This window comes from Epinephelus fuscoguttatus, linkage group LG8 (genome assembly GCF_011397635.1).
Source record: "Epinephelus fuscoguttatus linkage group LG8, E.fuscoguttatus.final_Chr_v1".
Lineage (NCBI taxonomy): Eukaryota > Metazoa > Chordata > Actinopteri > Perciformes > Serranidae > Epinephelus > Epinephelus fuscoguttatus.
Genome location: NC_064759.1, coordinates 25,264,339 through 25,279,467, shown reverse-complemented (window position 1 = coordinate 25,279,467; position 15,129 = coordinate 25,264,339). Strand labels below are relative to the sequence as shown.

General features: G+C 40.4%; 1 protein-coding gene across 2 annotated transcripts in view; it reads right to left on the bottom strand.

Moving 5' to 3' along the window:
- The window catches only part of ptprub (protein tyrosine phosphatase receptor type Ub), a 215,367-nt gene that overhangs the window by 94,771 nt on the left and 105,467 nt on the right, over positions 1 to 15,129 (bottom strand). For both annotated transcript variants that reach the window (XM_049584589.1, XM_049584590.1), the window contains exon 3: positions 9,566 to 9,837. In XM_049584589.1, the coding sequence (XP_049440546.1) occupies positions 9,566 to 9,837 (272 nt within the window). The remainder of the gene's footprint in view (positions 1 to 9,565; positions 9,838 to 15,129) is intronic.

Below are 15,129 nucleotides of genomic sequence, written 5' to 3'. Positions count from 1 at the left end.
AACTGTCAATAAGACGGCTGTACAAGCATCTTAAGAAACCCTCAAATTTTCTTTGTCGATAAAGATTTCAGAATTATGATAACCATTGTTTTAAGATTTGTTTTAACATTTTTTAAGATAAAGTTGTTTGAATGTATTATGGTCCTTTTATTAATAACAAGCATAACAAGGAAATTGTTAGTATGCCTATGTCTCAGTAGCTAACTGGCTAACTAGCTAACGTTACATTGTTATTGCTGATTTGGGCTTGACAGTCCTGCATTTTGACATATTTCCAAGTCACAATCGCCCCACTTTAATGGCATATGACACCTGAAAGTTAAGGTCCAGCAGCAAAGTTGCTGCATTTGTTTCCGCTCCTCTAACATCAGCACAGACTGGCAGGGTGGGAGCACTGTTAGTGGTAATGGTGTTCTTTGATGAACTTAAGATGTGAACAAACCGTGAGTGTCCTAACAACCCTAAAAAGGTGCCTATCACCCACACAAGAGAAATCACCTCAGCAGAAGACTGCATATTGACAGTGTCCGATAACACCTGTCATGTCTGTTTATGTGAACAACAGCATCAGTGACTACTATCAGGGTCTTGAAGGGTTGTCACATTTCATGGGGTATAATTTCAACTCCTACCTCTTGTAACTCTGTTCCGAGGGACAAGATGGCACTTGAAAATGAGAGGTAGGAGAAAGAGTAAGAAATGGGTTGTACTTTAAGTACTTGGAGTATGAAATGTATAACAGTATGAGTATCAGACATTTAACTCCAACTTTTAGTGCTGAACTACTGCCTTGCTACACATTGCTGAAGACACATTTCAAGCAAAAAGTTGAAGTTTGATACCTAGGCCAATAATAAGACACCCAGATTATCTTCACCACTTTAATCCGCTTGTGTTTGCACACCTAATTTAAGAGTCACAACAACATCTCCGAGACGTCTGGTCCAAATTCCAGCCTTCCACAGTCAGCAGGACAGAGATAGTCCACCTCCCTGGTTTTGGAAAGGAAGACGTGTGATTACAGCAACAATTGGTGTGACAACAACCCCGGCCATGCACGACCCCTAAAGGCACCTGCACCAACACATTGTGATGGGATGTGAGGAGATTGGGGTCAGCTAAAAGACTCCTGACGAAATGAGACACAGAAAGCCAGGCATGCAGAGAGACGAGAGGGGAGGCTAGAAGGTGACAGAAGGAGAGGTGAGAGGGAGAGCAGGAGGAAAGGTCCTGGCTGCTGGGTTTCAGTGTTGGAGAGTGACCTCGCTCTGCCTATAGCTGGCTGCTCTCCTCTGGCTTTGGGAGGAAGGCTAATCTCCTTCTGCCAGAGTCAATTTTCCTGTTTGTTCCCAGACACTGCTGGAACCTGAGCTGGAAGAAGCCACTGCTTTTAAAGGGGGATATTAACGTTTCCTCTTTTCATCATTTTCACTTTCCTCCCTATTTCAAGTGGTCTATTTCCTTTAAAAGCCTGTGTGGGATCCTCCTCTCTCATTTCACTTTTTCTATCCTTCAATTTTCCATTGTCTTTATTTCTTTTGCTGCCCATCCTTTTCTCTTATCGCCTTCCTTCCCTTCCTCCTTCTGCACACCTGCCTAAACATACAATATTAACAACACTGATTAAAGCACAGTATTATTCAGAGTGTTGACCTGAATGTGCTGTGTAAGCACACAGTGCCATGCCATTAGACTAACATCAAAATTAGCCCAAAACACTGATTAGGCTTAATGGTATACAGGAAGGAGGCAAAAAAAGTCTTGAAAGTCTAATTGAAGGTGTTATTACTCTCTGCTGAGCTAAAACACTCAATAAGAGATTGATTACTGGTTAATCCTCACTCTTCTTAGCCATTAGGATAGGAGGTTATTAAGAGGGAGACATTCAGAGCATTTGTTTCAATAAACAACCGTCCCAGATTTTTATTGAAAGCCACTTTCCCAATGAAATTTTCTATATGCCTGTACTTTATTCTAATGAATGGCTACTTTACTTCCAAAAGATATAAAAATGCAGGAACCATCTTCTGGAGAAAAAAAAAATAGAAGTGTGACACGCAGTGATTTATGGCTGATATAAAATGCACATTAGGAGAACATATTACATTACCCTGCAATATTGGCTTTTAGAAGCAATTGTTATGTATACAAATCAAGGGATGATTTATCTTGCCCTATAAACCAGCTTCTACCTTTTCCACTCCAGTCGGGAGACACCATTAGACACAGAGGGCTTTCACTCACCATTAGACGCAGTCATAGATAAATAACCCCTTAAATATTCACAGACAAAAGGTCACGTGCTGAAGTAAATCTGCTCAGGTGGAAAATGCCAAAGGATAACAGTCTGTGTCTGAGAGCAGGGTTTAAATCTTGGGAATCTCAATTTGCGCTCTACAGTATTTCACAAAAGCCTTTTTCCCATAGCCACAGGCTCAGCTCGCAGGACTCTCAGCAGGCTGCATTGGAGCAAATAGGAGATATTATCAGACAAAGCTGAGACATGAGGATTCTCATTTACAAGTCTTTGATGTGCCTAACGCTATCTAAGTCGTTTCTCCTTTTTTAAGAAATGGGTTTAATAAGTAAACAAGATGCTATCAAGGGAAACGTTATGAAGTCTGTTAGTCTGGTTAGGAGATCAAGCTATAAAGGCTAGATCTGTACAGAATGTGATATTCAAATATGGGCATCTACAATGTTTTTTTGTCTTCAAGATATTCAACATTTTGGGAAATAGGCTTATTCACAATATTTCTGACGCTGGGATGAAAAGATTGATACCAATCTCATGTAATGTGTTACACCGAGAGCATGCAGCAACATCTGGGGCTGAAAAATGAAGCCAACATCAAAGTGCCAATAACTGCAGTTCCTCTAATGGCCACTTGAGACTGGCTCCAAATTCGAGCACATCCCCATAGACACCCATGCTAAAGTGCTAAACTTTACAGCAGAAATAAACATGTTCACAGCCTGGTACAAAAATTTTTATATCACTCACCACTTCAAATTTCAGCAAAACAGCCATTGTAATATATATATATATATATATATATATATATATATATATAGTAGTAGTACACCCACCTCATCAACTACCACTATACCACTGATCTACATTACATATCAGGTATCACTCTGTGTCTGCTATTGATACCGCTAACAACACCAAGACGTCGACAAAAGCGCATGGTTAGGTTTAGGCAACAAAAGCATGTGGTTAGTTTCAGAAAAAAACATTATGGTTTGGCTCTACATTCATACCAGAAGCAAAGACTAGGCTCTGGGGTGAAAGTCCAAGGTTTGTTGGACCCATCCACCATCCCTCCCACCTACCCAATAGGGACTTTTAAGCTCATTACCAGCAGTGTTTCATAACACCATGAAAGATTACGTCCAGTCACGTTACATACTGATGCCACCAGGCCTCGTACCATTCCAATACAAAAGGTGGCTTTAAGTGCCAGGTGTCTGGGGCTGAAATCACTGACAAAGCGGCAATATTTGACAACCACGTAATGAGAATAGTCTGGATCCACCCGTCACTCCTCCAAAGCTCCACCCTCTCATCAACCTTGCTTCAAAACAGAAGTCCACAAACCAATGGGTGACGTTACGGTGGCTATGTCCATTATTTTTATACACTCTATAGTCCAGAGCTGGTTAGCCTAGCCTAGCTTAGCATAGAAACTAGCAGTAGGGAAAATAACTAGCCTACCTCTGCCAGTAGCTCACTAATTACACATACTTTTTTATCTCCTCTATGCAAAATGCATTGCCTAGATACCTTACAGTGATGACAAGACCCCAGGAAATCACTGCACCTGGCCAAGAAATAGTCCAACACATAACCACACAAAAACCTTTACTTCTCCTTTCGTCAGTTTTTGTACTGATTCAACAAACAAGATATATGTTTATTATCAAGTGTAAATACATTAAATTAAGATTATTTGCTAAGATATTTTTAAAGGCTCAGTTTTGCACCCTGGGCAGAGCCGGGTTTTCTGTTTCATCTTGCCTCCAGGCTTTCGGCTGAACTAGGTTAACAGCATTCAAACTCTAGCTGAGGTTGAAATCAATCCTCTCGTCTCAATCTTGTAAATAAAGTGAATAAACACATTTCCCAAAATGATTTCATTTGTGGTTGATTATATATGTGATCTTATGGAAGAAAGATTGTGGATCTTTTTACTGGGACAGGCCCATTTCATGAGCAGCATGCACTGGAGCAATGATTGCGCAGAGGAAATACCTATTTCAGTGTATACTTGACATGATGTGAGTATTGTAGTAAGAAAGACATGAAATAAAATCAAACCTATCCTCAAAGTGAGAACAGCTACAAAGGGTAAGGTGTAGGAAAAGTGGGTTTAAATAATATATTCAATATCAACAAGTGAAAAAAGTAAAGTAATACAGAAGAAAAGCAAGTCTGAAGAAGATTCTGACATTTAGAAGGAGAGAGAAGAAAGTGAGTGATGGTAAAGAGGGGGGGGGGGGGGACATGTCCCCTGCTCTAGTTGGCAGTCTTGGAGGGCTGGATAACATCTTTAATATTTGATAACAAGGTTCTCTAGGTATTGCAAACACTTCTACCAATAAGAGGCAGAGAGAGAAATATGGCAATGTACACCACATGACATCTTCAATCGAGACATCTCAAGGTGATCTTGCTCTCTTGGATTTTCACCCCCAAAATCCATTGAACTCCAAATCCCAATTTCACAACTGTGATACGAGGTAGCGATGTGCGTGTAATGCTTGTCAACGCTGATATTAATATAAAGGGCAACCTGATCAGAGAAGAAGAAGACTGGGGGAGGATTTTGGTTTTCAGCATATTAATTCTCTTAGTTTTGGTGATTATCAGAGAATTGCTTTGACTGTTTTTAATTACATTCCACAATGACATTTTCAAGACATAAACACAGACTGTGTGTGCTGTAAACAAGGTATTTCATTACACCCTAAACCGTGAAATAAGCATCCTTGAAAGTAATCTCACATCTGTATCTGTGCAGTGCAAAAGGCTACGCTGACATTTTGAATCCCTGTGCTGTAGGCAAGGAACTGGGAGCTCTAATATGACCTGAAATCTAATAAGAGGGAAAAACCTGCGGATTTGAAAACCGCCTCCAAAATGATGCGTGCCCTCCTGGGATTTATTTCACTCAGAGACAATGATAAGACGTGCCTTTTCTCCACCTCTGTTTCAAAAGAGTGCTTTGCTAGTTTAATGACAGGGTAAATCTGCCTGCCTATCACTTAAAATCCAAAGTGATTGTATTAGACTTGCTATGGAGCTGATATAACCCGAACCCTTTAGTATATAAGTCACACAAGCAGCAGCTAACGTGCTTTAAAGGGAAAAGTGTCAGGTGAATTTCAAGAGACCTTTGTTGAAGCTGAAACAAAGTCCCATTGTTTTCCTTTTTTTTTTTTTTTTGTTCTGTTTTCACGGCACTGCTGGTTAACAACAGAGGACAGCTAGCATTAAGATGCTGTTAAAGAAAACATTCAGCCTCCACATCTACCCTTTTCTGTTTCGTCTGTGTAAAAGAGAGCAGTGACGTGTTGCGAGGCAAGACCCTGTGTCATTCCACAGTGATGAGCTTTTTGACTGCAGAGAGATTAGCGATGTAAGCTGTGGTATATGTGACTTTGAGGGGGCAGTTTGTTTTGCTCTCTTTGTGCTGAGAAGCAAGCTGCAGCTGAGTTAAAGCAAAATGTGAAATGAGAGAGAAAGCAAAAGAAGAGAAGATACATTTTCTCTAATAGTGCCAAAACCTGATGACCAAATCCCCAATATTAACAATTTTAATCCAACACATTTGAACACTGTGTTTTCCCACACATGAGATAAAAGCAAGGTCATTAGCCGTTTAAGCTGTTCTATAAAAAGGCTATACTGTCAATACTAATTTAAGTGTTAGGCCCATTTCCTTTGCCTGTACAGTTTGTCCTGTCTTCAGAGTCATCTACTCCTCCTCATGAGCCTATTATAAACCTCCTTCTCTTAACTGGAGCCTCTCATCGGAGACCGCAGCACAATTCTGACTCACCTATGAGCCATCACTATTTTCTGGGATGCTTACAGGACTGTAAGACAAGAAAGTACACAACTCTACTGGGGGAAGAGGAAGGAAGGATGAGGAGAACGGAACCGCTAACTACATGGGCAAATTCAATACTGGACAGAAAAAAAGAGGTAGGGTAAAACATGTTATTATTGTATTTATGGCGTATCTGTCCTGATGTGGTGATAGAGCAGAATAGTGGTTAGGGAGTCTGTTTTATAACAGAGAGATCACAGCTCCGCTCTCACCGCATCCATCAGCAGGGGAGCTCTCCTTAGCAAAAACACTCGAACATTTTCAGCTCACTCTTTGTTAAACATTCATAATAAGAGCAACAGCAGCAATTTCATACATTTAATAAGGGTATTGTAAAAGTAATGATTCACACTGAAAATGCCATGAAAAGAAAAGAATCCGACAGTGAGGACCTCATTATTTGTTGCACAATTGAGCTAATGAACAGTTTTACTGGCAGGGGTCCTTGCTAGCCTGTTTATGAGGAGCAAAGCTCAGGAGAAGGTGTAACTGGTAGCAGCACTGATTAGTAGAGTTTGCAGTCCTCTTGTATACTGATTTGTAGCTACTGAGATGACACCTGAAAATACTGTTTATAAAGGGCCAAAGTCTGTAGCCTCAGCTCCACCGTCTCCACACGGCTCCACACATCTTTAATTTAATGGGTTTTCTGCATAGATGGTTTATTTCAAAAGTATTTCTAAAAAGCTGAGAATCTCTTTGTCTTACTGTTTATATTCTCATTTAAAATAAATATCAATGACCAAAAGAAAAAGTTAAATTTTAACAAGACAGAAAGAGGATTATTTTGTGAGCATTTAAATAATAAATAATTTTAACATCTCTGGGAATTGAGGATTAATTATCATGCGTTTGAAACGATACAATCTCAATTAGATATACATTTGATGGTATGGAAGGTACAGATCTACAATCAGATTTGCAACCCAAGGCTGCACAGATGAAACTACACAGAAGAAAAACAACTGGTCCTCAACCTGTGACTGTGACAGAATTCTCTCCAGAAACAAATCCGTGTGCTCAGTGACTTTTGTCTGTAACAGTACTTCATGCAGGTTGTTAATAAAACTAGAATTACTACCCCACAGTTTTATGCCTCCACAAACCTGTCAAGTGTCAAAAACATGGTTGCCCCATGTATATCTTCCCACCGGGAGCACAGAGGATCTATACAGTGAGCACAGTTTCAAGGTGGGCACCTGAGATTAGTGTCACCAATTCTGCATCTAATCAAATGTCTCGCCTTCTGTTGAGTAATGGCCAGAAAAGTGTTTTTGCAGAACATTATTATGTCACATTAAAGCTGACCTTTGACCATTTGGATATAAAATGTCATCACCTCATCCTGTTAGACATGTGTGTGAAAGTAATTCCTGAGTTATGGCCAAAAATGTGTTCTGTAAGGTCACAGTGACCTTGACCTTTGAAATTCTCTCAAGGCATGAGATATCGCATAAACAAGAATGAGACAGACGAGGTCACAGTGACCTTTGACCTTCGCCCACCAAATTCTGATCAGTTCATCCTGGACTCAAAGTGGATATTTGTGCCAAATTTGAAGAAAATCCCCCATGGTGTTCTTGAGATATCGGGTTCACAAGAATGAGACAGATGCAAGGTCACAGTGATCTTGACCTTTGACCACTAAACACCAAAATCAAATCAGTTCACCCTGTTCCATATTTGAAAAATATCCCTCAATATGTCTTGAGATATTGCATTCACAAGAATCAGACAGACGGACGGACGGACAACCCCAAAACATGTCTCCAGGTTATCGCTGGCGTGGAGGCACAAAAAAGAAAAAAAATATTATTATTATTTTGTCTGCCTAAGATTTTCTCTTCTTTTTGCTACAGTATCGAAAGACATATTGATTATAGGTTTTTTTTTTATACTATTATTGTCTCAAAGTTTAAATTTCTGGTGTCAAGTCAACATTACGGAAAAAAAAAAAACTTTGACAAGAAGATGGAACCACTCTTATATCTGTATGCTAGATATGAAGCAGGAGCCAGAAGCTTAGCTTAGCTTAGCTTAGCATGAGGACTGGAAACAGGGGAAAACAGCTAACCTAGCTATGTCCAAAGGTTAAAAAAAGACGGACCTACCAGTACCTCTAAAGCTCACTAATCATTATGTTGAATGACCTATTTTGTTTCATTGTTTCATTTGTACAGAAATGCCTGCCTGGTATCCTCACAGTGATGACTAGACTTCAGTAAGTCACTGCAACCAACCAAGACATAGTCAAGCATATAACCCTCTGAAAAAGAAAACACAACTTGTTGTTAATGTGTTAATTAGTGTGTTTTAAATGTGCTGGAAGTTTTTTTTTTACCTACAGTACACAGAGCCAAGCTTACTTTTTCTCCAATCTTCTAGCCTCATGTTTGGCATGAGCCGTGGGAACAACAAATCCCACAAGGCTTTGACAGTGTGGCTAAGACTTATGGGGCACTGTATCTTTCTGAATCAAATAAAATAATCTCCATTTTCTCTTGGTCAAAGAGCCGAGATGTTTAAATATTAGTATTCAGAATAGTAATAGTTACCTATTAATCATATAAATATTTCTCTCTAATGAGAATAAAGCTTGCAAGACTGTATTTGTCCTTCAGCGTGGAACACAGCAAACTTTCTCTAAGATGTTTGTGTATGAGTGTTACTGTCTGTATACTATGTGTCTGATACCTTATTTTCTAATCATGTGATGTTGGTATAACAGTGTCAGCCTACATCTAGCTCTCTGTTTGTACAAAGGACTATCTTTTACATAGTGAAGGTCAGATCTTGCAGAGCCGAATAGAATTTAATTAAGTTGAGGGGGATTGACAGTTCTTGATAAAATGCACACTAGTCAACTTAATTGCTTTTTGACAGCTCCGCAGAGTTTGCAGAAAAAAGAAATTGGATTAATAGATGGATATCCCTTGTGCTCACCTGACTGTGCCATCTACAGACCACAGCACATCAGGCACCAACACTCGATGCCAGTCAATGTCCATCTACTATAAGAAGGCAATAGCATGCTATGCAAATTGTTGGCTGTATACACAGTACATGGGCCTCAGTGGGTGAAATCTCCACCAGGCATGCCCACAAGAGACCTAGTTAGGGCCCTCGAGCTCAAACGTTGGCTACATTCGCAAGGGAATCAATGCTAATTAAATTGCAAATGCAAGTAATTAACACCAGATTCACCTCGAGGCTAAAATGAGTGGTGATCAACCGAGCCTTACTGTGTACCATTTTTCAGCTGAACAAGATGTGGGTCCATGGGTCTGCAGATCTTAATCACTAAAATGAAACCTCTCGACTGCTCAACTCCTCAGTGTCAGAGGAGCATCTGATTTCATTAACACATCATGAAATCAAAGAGACATTTGTCACATCATTACATGTAAGAGTAATGAATCTCGAGCCAAGAGGGAAATAGTCTGTACCTGGTATTCATTAGGCCAGAAGGTGCTGACAGCCAGCTCAACCTGGTGCCACTGCTTGGCATGAGACCCCGACGTGTTCCACACCGGACTGCCGAGTGGACCTCCGTTGACTCGCACATACGCCCGTAGGGCCCCTGGACTGTGGCCATCACGACTGTACAAGAAATAGCTGAACTGGACACAGTGCGTGTCATTTTCACTCAGCGTCTGCAGCGACAGCTGAGCACGATGACCCACGGCATGCTGGGAGGAGTTCACCAACATGTAGGATCCTGGAAGGAGGAAGAAGAAATGCATCAGTTATTTATAGTATTCCAACTTTATGGGTCATCGCCACAGTTTTTCACTTCTGCCATCTGTCAACATTTTCGTACATGCTGCCATTTTCCTGTCAGAGGCTTCAGAGAACAACTCGTGTTCAGGATGATTGATTATGAAGCCAATCTATGTATATTTTAACTGGGAGGTATCAGCTATTTACAGGCCTAAACAATCTGTAATATTTGGTTTATTTTAAATCATTCTGTTCCCTCTACACAAGCTGTCATACACGCATCAGAAACAGGCGTCACCCACAAGTTGTGGCAGTAAAGCCTGCATTTTAAAAAGTTAACAAGCCGCTGAAATGCCTGCGGTGTTGAATCATTTTAAATTGGAAACTGAAAGCAGACAAACAGACACTTGAACTGTCTGCAATGCCCATCTTTCCACAGGCAGTGATAACTTTTTAGTCAAGGTTTTTTTATTCATGGACTTTATATCAAAAGACAATCATGGTATTTGTTCATTGTGTTGTTTTCTTTAAAAATGAGAACCACTGAAGGAGAGCCGGGCCTTAATTACAAGCAAGCATTGTGTATAATGCAGTAAAATTTACATATCAAAAAGGGACAGGAGATACTCATTATAAGATGATTAATTAAGTGAAGTTAAACAAGCTCTATCTGAAATTCAGAACATTAAAATAGCCGCAAACAACTATTAGCTTCTTAAAAATATAGTGGAGTAATGGGGGTTCTGAGCTTCTCTGATCTTTGTTGTGGTAGACGGTCCGGCTGTGTATGCATGTTTGTCCCTATGTGTTTATTCCACTGGCTCGCTGATCACCACCGCTCTGCACTGAGCTCATACGGTGGTTACCGCTGATATTGGGAAAGCGTCATCATGGAAGTAAAGCACCCACCCTCTGGTTCCTCCCCGGTTAGCACCATTAGCTCTTTCGGCAAAGTTGCTGTTGTTAGCACAGTTTGCGCTGTTAGCAAGTTAGCTGCTAGCCGCCAGCTGAGCCACCTCCAGACAATCTCTGAATCATAGATACGCTCCTAATATCATATAGAGATGAGGGACGTCAGCTGATAGAGCACATGATTCCTTTCCATGCAACCAATTGGCAAATCTCATTCAGGGAAACCACTTTGGCTTGTCTACTACCTGCAACCTGCCTCCACCCCAGCTCCTCCTTTTCATGATGTGTCTGACTTATCAGTGTCATTTCTCTTTGATGCTGCTCTGTTCTGTTCCCAAGGGTGTCTTTGCTGCTGCTCTCCCTGCCTTAGGCTTTCCATGTAGGCGCATGGAAGGGCAGGAAGGTGTGCTCTCTCTGCCTAAAGTTCTCCACACAGGTGAGTGGAAGCTTTCTGTATAGCCTGAGGAAATGCAGAGGCCCCAGAACAGAGCCATACCGCCAAGTATAATACTGCAAATGGAAATAAAGTTTTCTTTGACTAAAGTGTTCCTGACTGAAATGAGTGAATAACTTAGCCATAACTTAAACTTGAATGACAGGAAATTTAAATTATTTCTATATAATAAAATGAACTGGGATGATGTGCATAATGTCAAAATGTAGCCAGAATGACTAAAAATGTGGAAATAGGGCTAGATTTCTTAAACCAGTCTTTATATTGTGGATGAGTCTGCAGCACAGGTTTTTCAACTGTTACTAGATTTACAGATAAGTGACGGAGTTTGTATATGAGCCACTGAGGGATTTGTGTTAAGCAGACTCATATGAACCAAGGCAAACATGTCACAAAAGAACAAATCCGCTTTTAACCACTTTAAGCAGGGTGAATCCAGGAGAGGGAAAAATAAAAGTATTCTCCTGCAACTCATTGTTAAATGTGTAGGCGGTTGATAACCGGAAAAGAAATGTGTCCCGTAGAATAAAAAGACACAATCGGAAGGCACCAGTGAATAGTAGGGAGAGGCACGGAGAACAAGTGAGAGACGGAAGAAAAAGCAGACAGGATGAGTGGGAGAAAGAACTGATGGCAGTTTTCCCTCTGCAAGGTGACGCGGAGGTAGAAAACGAGATTCACAAAACCCCCCAAAGCCTCCTCTAATCAGGATAACATAACCCCATTGCCCTTTGCCTAGCATCTGTCCCGCCTTGAGTCTGTGCCCGCTAACGTGATTAGCACAACAATGTTGGGAGACCTTCCTGTGTACTCACATAATCAAGCCTGTTGTCTTTGTACTCCAAGGTCTTTCTGTTCTCAGTCAGAAATGAGCCCGAGAGACCAGACAGTCACAGCCTTGGCGCCAGGTGTCCTGAAGACATTTATTCTCCACTCAGATGGAATAGCATGTGAATGCTGAATTGCCAGACAGAGAATTCTTTACATCTTCACACAGCGTTCACCTCTAAATTGAGAAACATCCGTGACACACACTCCTCAGTGTTCTCGCTCCTTTCCAACGACTCACTATGTAGACATAAGTACTACGAGTTATAAGTAGAAACTTTTATTTGCTCTTCAGGCACAGAAGAAAAAATAGTCTTTATCTTACTCCCCATTGACTAAGTGCAAAACAAGACACCTGATGGAGTCATCTGCTTCTTCACCAGCACCACCCAGCTACTGAGAAAACACTAATTACCTCTTTAAGTGCAAATAAGACAGAACGCCTATTTTCACAGGCGGATGTTTTACATAATGAGATTGAGATTCACAACCCTTAACCCCGAGCTATAAAGAAAGTTAAACTGAGGAGCACAGGGAAGTAGGGATGGTCATTATCTGGAGGCTAGAGTAGCGGCCTTTACTGCAAAGCCCCATTGCCCTGCAGCCACTTGTCAACAGCCCCTGATTTGTGTCTTGTCCCAGGCTGAGGATCTCGGCACTCTCATTTCGCTTTGCTTAATTAGATCTTTCAGAATCCGTCTCCTCTCCCGCACCCTCAAGGCCCACAAGGGACTCATAAAATAATAGCAAAGGGCTGAAGTGCTGTAGCCGTACTGTCCTTACTGCTGGTTATATCCGGGCTGTGTGCCCCTTGTTTTATATATAGACATCATTAACACCTTTCTGTTGACTTTGCAATTTACTATAATGTCACGTGGAGACACATGAAGCAGTCATTCTGCTGCCCTCTAACCTCTTTTGAGATTCAAATCGAAGATAGGTGAAGTCATATAATTAATAAGGTGCTGTGTGTGAGTGCATATGATGTATGAAAATGAAAATGTCCATGAATTAAACATTTTGGCAAATTAAATGGGGTCCTGTACACATTCTGTGCAGTAGTCCTGATATGCTGCGAGATAATCCGTGCCAGCCCATTCAGTATGGACATTATGCATCGTTTTAGTTTATGTAATGTGGTTAAGTCTTGCCTCCGGAGCCAACGATGTGCTTCTTAAGAAAATGTTAGCATCTAATAAATACAAGACAAACAAATTATTGGGAAGATGATTTACTAATATTTTCCTACATTTTTAGTTACAGAATTTAAATGGTGAAAATGTCCTGGCATTATTGGTTTTAACACATATATATATATCATGTAGAAAAAGAACATTTTTCTTTAGATTTTTCTCCAGTTACTTTTTAAATGCTCTATAAAGGGCAGCAGCTACTTTGATTAATTGGCTTTATGTACAATTCATCAAACGACAAAAATTGTCAACACGTCTAGAGTCCAAGGTTACATCTTAATATTGTTTTGTCCAACCAGTCCAAAACAAACAGGACTTGAATTTTTGTCATTTCAGTGATACAGAACAGGTAAAAAACAGCAGATTCTCACAGTTAAGAAACTGGATTCTACTTGTGTAGTTAATATTAACCTTACATCAGTCAATTTATCTCTACCTTGAGATGGAAACACTCTGAATAACATCTTCAGAAGAAGCTGGGAAGATCAGGAACTTATTACCTTAAAGTAAAGAGGAGGTCAGAGTAATTGTTGCTGCCTTGCCCACACAAAGTATTGCCGTTCTGCCACTTGCAAACCCTTGAATTTATCTAAAAAAGTATTCCTCAACTGAATGTCGTCAGCCTTTGTTATCATTAAGTCCATGATTGTACACTTTGACTCCAGCCTTCAGTATGTCATCTACACTTACGCCTTCATAAGTTTGTCTTGCAGGAGAGTTCTGACAGTCTCTTTGTTCTTCTACCTGAAGTCGTTTCGGCTGTCGGTTCAGTGGCATATAATGTTTAATTACCCTCTTGTGTAACAGGTCCATGTGGGTTCATTTAAAAACTGCAATACTTCGTCAATAACAGCAATACTTTGCTGTTACTGAAGGCCACAGACATTCAACTCAACTTCGAGATATTGCTAATTACATTTTTTTTATTATTACCTTGCTTCCAAGGCATATTTAGAAAAACACTTTGTTATAATAAACCTGCTGACCTTGTTCTTTTTCAAAATCATCTGACTTAAAGAATCTGACATGTATGTGACCATGGAGCAAGCAAAAGTTTATTTTATACCTTCTAAGGCATAAAGGTATGTGGGGAGGAAATGTTTTCCTGTGTATTCAAAGGTACACTATGCAGGTTTTTTCTAAAAGTAATGTACTGACTCATACAAAAGTTATCCCTCTAAATCATCACTTACGATCCTAAACTTATGACACTTAAGGTGTGTGGTGGGGCATTTATCTGCAGGGACTCTGCCCTCGGCCTGTATTTTCTCGCTGTGTTCAGGAAGTTCCTAGGTACAGCGTGCAGGTAAGGTTGGGACCAGGGGCGTAAATATGGACAGTGCAGACAGTGTGGGGGCCAATAGAGAGAGAGTGGGCCCTCCAACAATGTGCTGGGTGGAGAAAGGCAAACCTATCTCCGTCATGTTAATTTTTTCTTTTTTTTAAATAGTCAGTAGCATCTATAACAAAATAATATGCTTATTCTATAACCATAACTTAACAATTAAAATAGTTAAATTAATAATTTCATCATTTCTTAGGTAATTTTTGTGATATAGAGATACGCAATAATGATTGTTGGGTAATATGTATGGTGATGTTTTCAAGTGTCAAGTCTCTGATCATGTGACGAGACAATGTGTGCATGATACCGTGTCCTAGGGCCCGTCATAATAGCACGTACTGGGGCCCATTGTAACCACCTTACCACATGGTTGGAACTTTATAAAAAGGTAGCAACCAGGTGCCAGATCGTATGCGATACATCCAGGAGGAAGCTACGAAAATTGCACACACGGCTCCGAAACAACGCAAATATAGCAAGCTGAAACACCAACCAACAAAGCTTGTTCCAAAATGAGAGTGAATCTGTGATTGGTTTTCACTTTCGCTGACGATTCTG